Below are 8,515 nucleotides of genomic sequence, written 5' to 3'. Positions count from 1 at the left end.
CATACATGTATATATAAACACATATTAAAAAAAACCTTTTCATAAACAGTGTAAAACACTATACACACATACATACACACAGCCGTTATCTAAATATTGTGAACTGGATACTCCCCAATTCATTCTAGTAACTGATTTTGAGACCAAAATCATCTTCTAGGTAGGCCTTTTGGGTATCTGAAGAAAAAAAAGTCAACTATGAGTTAACATCCACATAAACATCGTGCAGTTAGGCTATGCTGCACATCAATTTTATAAGCCTACAGCAGTTATTACTCTGAACTGTAAAAAAGCCTGGACACAAACTGTTTGCAGATAATTGTACTGACATTCCTACTTCATTACTTTTAATAGAACAGAATTTGCAGTATTCATGCCAGGGTACATGAGCACTACCTTCAGGAGAAAGACATATCATCTGTCCTTTTCTCAGTTGAATAGAATGCTTCGGGCAGGAGGTCACTTTGTGGCATGAAGGACATATTCACTTAACTAAGAGACCAGCTTTAATTAAAATAAAAGAAGTTTTACAAGGGTTTTAGATGATTCTGGTAAAAATCATTAGATTTTAGATAATTATTAAATAATAGAAAGTCATTTTATAATGGAGCACGTGTGCAAATTTGGTATTAATTCCTGTGTATTATGTATCAGACATCTACTAAATAAGCTGTTTTTCCAAATTGAAGAGGAATAAAACATGGGACATAGATAGATAGATGGATAGATAGATAGATAGATAGATAGATAGATAGATATGTTGTCAAGAATTACTCTTGCATTCAATGAGTAATGAGATTAAGAAAATGTTAAAACATTTAGTAGGAAACAAATTTAATTAATAAAACTAAATAGTTAAATATAGCACTCAGGCTCCTGCACCTATTGGTTTCCACAAGTCCTGAAACCAGCCCATGTTCTGTACCATGACTCTGCAGTCAGTCATTCAAGTCAGTTCATTCAATGCACATCTCTGTTGAAAGAAAATAGGTTGTTTTGACTGGTATTTCCTCACTCATTCAACTAGTGATTACCTATACTTCCTCTTCTTATAGTCTTTTCCTGACTAATGCTACTCCACACATTGTTTTTACACATTTAAAAATTATAACATATGGCCTGGCACAGTGACTCACGCCTGTAATCCCAACACTTTGGGAGGCCAAGGCGGGCAGATCACTTGAGGTCAGCAGTTCGAGATCAGCCTGGCCAACATGGTTAAACCCCGTCTCTACTAAAAATGTAAAAATTAGCCGGGCGTGGTGGTGGGCGCCTGTAATCCCAGCTACTTGAGGTGCTGAGGCAGAAGAATCACTTGAAACCAGAAGGCGGTGAGCCAAGATTGTGCCGTGAGCCAAGATTGTGCCGTGAGCCAAGATTGTACCACTGCACTCTAGTCTGGGCAACAAGAGTGAAATTTCGTCTCAAAAAAAGAAAAAAAAGAAAAAATATATTACACACTTGCATAAGAATCCCAAATGTATAGTTTAAGGTATAATCGTAAAGCAATCACACATTTATTTAACTTCGTTTATTTATTTTTAAGTTCAGGGTACATGTGCAGGTTTGTTACACAGGAAGACTTGTTTCATAGGGGTTTTTTGTACAGATTATTTCATCACCCAGGTATTAAGCCTAGTATCTATTAGTTATTTTTTAAAAATCTTCTCTTTCCTCCCACCCTTCACCCTCCTACAGGCCCCAGTGTGTGTTGTTCTCCTCTATGTATCCAGGTGTACTCATCATTTAGATCTCACTTATAAGTGAGAACATGCAGTATTTGGTTTTCTATTCCTGTGTTAGTTTGCTAAGGATAAGGCCTCCAGCGCCATGCATTTCCCTGCAAAAGACATGATCTCATTCTTTTTTATGGCTGCCTAGTATTCCACAGTATATATGTTCCACATTTTCTTTATGCAGCCTATTGTTAATGGGCATTTAGGTTAATTCCATGTCTTTGCTATTGTGAATAGTGTTGCAGTGAACATACACGTGCATGTATGTTTTTTTTTTTATGAGGCATTTTATTTGTAAATATATGTGTTACATCCCTAGAAAAGGAATCCCAGGATTTTCCCTCCTGTGTGTTTTTGTCTTGCTTCTTCATGGTCCATGATGCCAGCTGAGATTGTCAGTATAATGAAACCAGACTGGTGGGACGGAAGCAGATTATTCTGCCATTTTTCTAGATCTTTGAGTTGCACATGAAATCTGGGACTGATCACTCCACACTTGTTCAGCCTGTCTGTGAGGTTCACAACAATTTTCCCAGCTCTGTGATCATCAGTGATTTCAAATTCGCCAATGTAACCATGCTTCATCATCAAAGTGAGAAACCGGACGATGACTTCGGAGCAGGGCCTAATAAGCACCTGGTGTTTGCCTCTCTTTTCCGCATTGTTGATCCTCTTGAGAGCATCAGCCAGGACATTCATGCGCACCATTGTGGCAGCGCAGAAAGATGGCAGAAAGAGGACGAGAATGTGTCTTTACAGTAGAAAGATTTATATTTCTTTGGGTATATGCCCAGTAATGGGATTGCTGGGTCAGATGTTGTTTCTGTCTTTATGTCTTTGGGTAATAACTACATTGTCTTCCACAATGGTTGAACTAATTTACACTCCCACAAACAATGTATAAGCATTCCTTTCTCCATAACCTTGCCAGCATCTGTTACTTTTTTGACTTTATAATTGCCATTCTGACTGGTATGAGATGGTATCTCATTGTGGTTTTGATTGGCATTTATCTAACGATCAGTGATGTTGAGCTTTTTTTCATATGATTGTTGGCCACATATATGTTTTATTTTGAAAAGCGTCTGTTCATGTCCTTTGTCCACTTTTTGAATGGTGTTGTTTTCTTCTTGTAAATTTGTTTAAGTTACTTATAGATGCTGGATATAGACCTTTGCCAGCTGCATACTTTGTGAAAATTTTCTCCCATTCGGCGGGTTGTCTGTATACTCTTTTCTTTTCTTTTCTTTCTGTACAGAAGCTCTTTAGTTTAATTAGATCCCATTTGTCAATTTTGCTTTTGTTGCAATTGCTTTTCACATCTTTGTCGTCTGCAAATAGGGATAGTTTGACTACCACTCTTCCTATTTGGATGCCCTTTATTTCCTTCTCTTGCCTGATTGCCCTGGCCAGAACTTCCAATACTCTGTTGAATCAGAGTGGTAAGAGAGGATATTTTTGTTTTGTGCCAGTTTTCAGGGGGGATGCTTCCAGCTTTTGCCCATTCAGTATGATGTTGGCTGTGGGGTTGTCATATATGGCTCTTATTATTTTGAGGTATGTTTCTTCAATACTTAGTTTATTGAGAGTTTTTAGCTCACAATGGATGTCAAATTTTATCAAAAGCCTTTTCGGCATCTTTTGAGATCATCAGGTGGTTTTTGTCTTTAGTTCTGCTTATGTGATGAATCAGATTTATTAATTTGCATATGTTGTACCAACCTTGCATCCCAGGGATAAAGCCTAATTGATGGTGGTGGGCAAGCTTTTTGATGTGCTGCTGGATTAGGGCAAACATACATTTAAACAATACCCAAGTTAAGAATTAGAAACTCGTCAGTTAACTCATAGACCTATTGTATGTTTCTTCTTGCTTTTACCCTTTCCTTTCAAATCTTATTTTTTTCTTTGTAGCATTACTATCTGTTTGCAAATATTTTAAATTATAATATTGTTTTTTCTTTTTTTGAGTGGAATTAAAATGAAATTATGTTGAATCCTTTGTTGACTTTTATTTTCTGCTAAATTCCATGTTTATGAAAGCCATTTTATTGATGTGAATATAGTTAATTTTTATTGTTGGAGAGCATTCTAGTTTGTCAACATACTACCATTTATTTATTCACTCTACTGTTAATGGATGTTTGGATTATTTCCTGTTTGGGGCTATAACATCAACGATGCTATGAACATTATAGTATGTGTTTTTTATGTACATTTACAAAACTATCTAGGCTTTCTTTATTTTAATTAGATAATGTGAAATTATTTTCAATATTACTGAATAATTTTAAACTATTTTCAAAAGTGAATATACCTACAGTGTATGAGTTTCTGTTGTCCCATATCCTCACCAACACTAGTATTTTCTTATTCTTATTCTTATCAATTTTAGTTAGCTTGGTAACCATGTACTGCTTTCTCATGTTATTTTTAATTTGTATTATTTTATTGGTAATTAAGTTGAGTACATTTGCATATGGCTATTGTGTCATTTGGATATCCATTTACACAAAATAGTTATTTTAGTCTTAGGACCATTTTATTTGTGTTCGCTTTCTTTTTCTAACTTATTTACAGGAATTCTTTATATATTCAGGATCTGAATTCTTAATTATATGTGTTGAAAATATCCTGTGTCATCTTGTAACTGTGTTTTTATTTAGTTTACAGTGACTTGATGAACAGACCTTCTATATTTTAATAGTCACATACATTGTTTTCTTTTCTTATGTATTATACACATATAGCTAAGATGACAGTACTCTCCAAACTGATCTAAAGATTCAATTAAATGTCTATCAAAATCCCAGTGGTTGGTTTTACAGATCTTATCAAGCTGTTTCTAATATTCACATGGAAATGTTCACTTTTCCAACCAAAACAAATTTTAAAAAGAACAAAATTAAAGAACTCACACTTGTTAATCTTAAAACTGTCTCCAAGAATAGGTATCAATATAATGTGATACTATCATAAGGATTGACATATAGATCAGTAAAACAGAATTGAAATTCCAGGATTTTTTTTTTTTTTTTGCATTTACAATGAATTGGTTTTGACTAGGGTGTCAAGCCAATTTAATGAGGATCGAAGAGTTTCTGTGGATGGTTCTAGTACAAGGGGATGGGATATCCACATGGAAAATGAATTTATTTATCTGCCTCACATCATGTATAAAAACTAACAAAAAAGGGCCCAAAGACCTAAATTTAAGAGAAAAATATATAAAACTCTTAGGAGAAAACACGAGTAAATTTTCATGACCTTGGATTAGTCAAGTTTCTCAGTTAGATGCCCTAAGTATAAGCAACAAAAGAAAAAAACACATAAATGTCATCAAAATTAAAAACGTTTGTGATTTAATGCACATCATTAAAGAGGTGAAAGACCATCACAAAATGGAGAAAATACCTGCAAATTATAAAGGATTTGTATCTTGAATATATATAAAAACTCTTACAACTCAGCTAGAAAACATCACACAACCTGATAGAATAATGGATTAAAAAACTTGAATAGATATTTCTCCAAATATGGTATACAAGAGGCAAAACAGCTTATGAAAAGATTATTAATCTCACTACCCATGAGGGAAATGCAAATTAAAACCATGGTGTAATACCACTTCCCACTCACTAGAATCACTAAAACAAAAAAGACAGACAATAATAAGTTCTGTCAAGGATGTGGAGAAATTGGAACTATCCAATCTTGCCTGTGGGATTGTAAAAGGTACAGGCACTGTAGAAGATAGTTTAGAAATTCCTCAAAAGGTTAAACCTAAAGCTAATATATGATGGGAGAATTCTTTTCCTAAACATGTCCCAGGTGACTGAAAACACATCCACACAAAAACTTGCACCAAAACGTTCACAGATGCCTTATTCGTAATAGTTAAAATATGAAAAAAAAAAAAAAGAAGTCTATTAACTGATAAATGGACAAACAAAATGTGGTGTATTCTTTATTCAGCCATGAAAAAGACTGAGGTAATGATACGAGCTGCAACATGGATGAACCTAAAAAATATTGTGCTATATGAGGGAAACCAGTCACAAAAGACTGCATATTGTATAATCCCATATATATATAATGTCCAAAGTAAGTAAATCCATAGAAAGAGAAACTCGATTAGTGATTGTCAAAGGCTGGGGAAGGAGTTCAATTGAGAATAACTACTAATGTGTATGGAGTTTCTTTTGGGAGTGATAAAAATGTTTTTGAAATTAGATAGTAGTTATGTTTGCATAATTCTATGAACATTAAAAACCTCTAGACTGTACACCTTAGAGAGGTGAATTTTATTTTATGTGAATTATGTCTCAACAGAAATGTTGTAAGGAAATTTTACTTGCCTCATTGTGGATTTGTCTATTTTTTTCTTGTTTTGTTATTACCTGAATATCTTTTTAAATTTAAAATGATTATGTTTTATCTTTATGAAATCACTGCCTTTACCTGTACTTTTTGACATAAAGTCTACTTTGTCTAATATTTATACAGCTATGCAAGCTTTCTTTGATAAGAATTTGATTATAACTTCAAAAAAATTTGTTGCTTTCAACTTTCTTATTTTCCAATTTTAGATGTTTCTCGTACATGTAGCCAGGCCTTTGGAAAGGCCTTAGCAATATATTCACTAGCCATATGTTTTGGTTAACTATATAATATAAGCATCTTGACTGCTATTGAAGAAGTTTGCTGCTTTTTCCCATGTGGTTTTTTCTTGCTCATACTTCCCTACCTGATAAATGACAATGAAATGGCCATTGGAATTTTGGTGGTTAAGCTAAAGTGATTAGCAGGTGTAGAGGAATATATTTATGTGACTTCTAGAGTCACTTTCCTGGATACTTAGTTATTGCATGCCATACTGGTATAGGAAAGCCTTCCAGGAACTCTCCTGCTATGCATTGTGCTAACTCAGCTGGTATCATCTCACAATACTTATGACCTGAGATTGCCCTAATATAGGAACTTGCTCTACAGTACCTGCCGCCAAACACATGTGTGAGTGGAGAGGAAATAAGTTTGGAAATGTATGAATGCAGAAATAAAATTTGAATTATATGAATGTAAAATTTTTCCAGTCAAAGATATTTAAAATGGCGAGCAAAGGCTTTGGTTCTTTATTTTTTATTTTTTATTTTATTGAGATGGAGTCTCGCTCTGTCGCTGCAACATCCGCCTTCTAGGTTCAAGCAATTCTTCTGCCTCAGCCTCCCCAGTAGCTGGGACTATGGGCACGCGCCACTGCGCCCAACTAATTTTTTTTTTTTGTACTTTTCGTAGAGAGGGGGTTTCACCATATTGGCCAGGCTGGTCTCAAAGTCCTGACCTCGTGATCCCCCCACCTCGGTCTCCCAAAGTGCTGGGTTTACAGGCGTGAGCCACCATCCCCAGCCCGTTTGGTTCTTCTTGATGCTTAGTCAAAACAGAAGCTTCCTCTCATCAGGTATACACTCAGTGACTCACATATACAATTATAAATATGCAATTGTTAAAAGTATTTTACACAATAGAATCTTTTAGATGGCCTATGCATTGTAGGGCATAAATCTTTAGGCATTCTACAAATAAATGGGTCAGTGTCTTCAAGTCTCACGTTTTATGCACCTCAACATGTGGGAGTATATCTTGGTATATCTGATGTATCGTATATACATACAGATGCCATTGCTCATATAAAAATAGATGTATATTTCCTGCTAATGTGACCCCAAATACTACCTTTGATGAATATAACATAAAATCCACCACATGAGGAGGCTATCATCAATAATCTAGTTAATGAGTTCATAATTCTTTAATATAGTTCCCTGCACAAGAAAACTTTAAATGCTGTAAAATCTCACAGCTTATATAGAAAATAAACATAGAGAGGTTTTCCCAAATTTGACAAAAATCTTTAAAAAAATCAATGTGGTTATTACTAATAACTAGTCATAAAACTGAAACTTTTCTATACTATCGGTATTAAAACCAAATTGTAATGATCCTTAAATAATTAGAATTCTCTTTCTATCCTGTTTGCCAAAAGTTTTCAAAGTTGTTGTTATAAAATTAAAAAGTATGCAGCCAAAGTATTTAAGGAAATAGTACTATATATATGTGTTCAAAAGGAAATTTTTAAATTTTTTTTATTTTGGCCTATGTCATTTGTGGTATTGTCAGCTTTTTAAAACCTGTAATTTGGTTTGATTTATTTTTCTCATTCGAAATAAATATTATAAAGTGCAACTAATTTGTTGTTAGCTAATTTTTAATGTATTTTTCTTAGAGAATGAACTACCAAATTAAATAAACCTCTGGACTCACATAAAACCTGGATTGACGTATCTCCTTCCCTTGGAGTGGTCATTCATTTTAATTTTTGTTATTAAGTGCATGTAAACTGGTACTTTACTATAGTCATGTTTTGTATTTCTGGGATCACTATTAATATTTGTATGGATCATATACATTTTCTCTTCTGTGGAAAGTCTCTTTATGCCTTTGAACATGTTTTCTATCTTTTAAAAGTTTTTCATACTGAGTTGTGGACATTTTTTTTTTAAGTAACATCTTAATATTTTGTTGGTTATCTGTATCACAAATATTTTCTCCCAGTTTATAATATTTTCACTTGTTTTAATATGTCTTTTGATTTATAACAATTCTCAATTTTGATATAGTCAAATTTATAGGTCTTCTCATTTATGATCAACTCTTTTTTAAAAAAAATGTATTTTATTTTATTTTATTATTTTTTTCTATAGAGTACAGTGAAAGCAGGT

The 8,515-nt window shown here is 33.7% G+C and overlaps 1 protein-coding gene across 1 annotated transcript; it reads right to left on the bottom strand.

The window, feature by feature from the left end:
- Window positions 1-2,027: 2,027 nt before the first annotated feature.
- On the bottom strand, window positions 2,028-2,466 carry LOC117086385 (40S ribosomal protein S15a-like). The gene has a single exon (XM_033215995.1). It carries the CDS (start codon window positions 2,442-2,444, stop codon window positions 2,052-2,054), a length of 393 nt encoding a protein of 130 aa, XP_033071886.1. The 5' UTR covers window positions 2,445-2,466; the 3' UTR covers window positions 2,028-2,051.
- Window positions 2,467-8,515: the final 6,049 nt, after the last annotated feature.

The sequence above is a fragment of the Trachypithecus francoisi genome, unplaced genomic scaffold (assembly GCF_009764315.1).
Source record: "Trachypithecus francoisi isolate TF-2019V2 unplaced genomic scaffold, Tfra_2.0 Lachesis_group1, whole genome shotgun sequence".
Classification (NCBI taxonomy): Eukaryota; Metazoa; Chordata; class Mammalia; order Primates; family Cercopithecidae; genus Trachypithecus; species Trachypithecus francoisi.
This window is presented reverse-complemented; position numbering and strand designations above follow the sequence as displayed.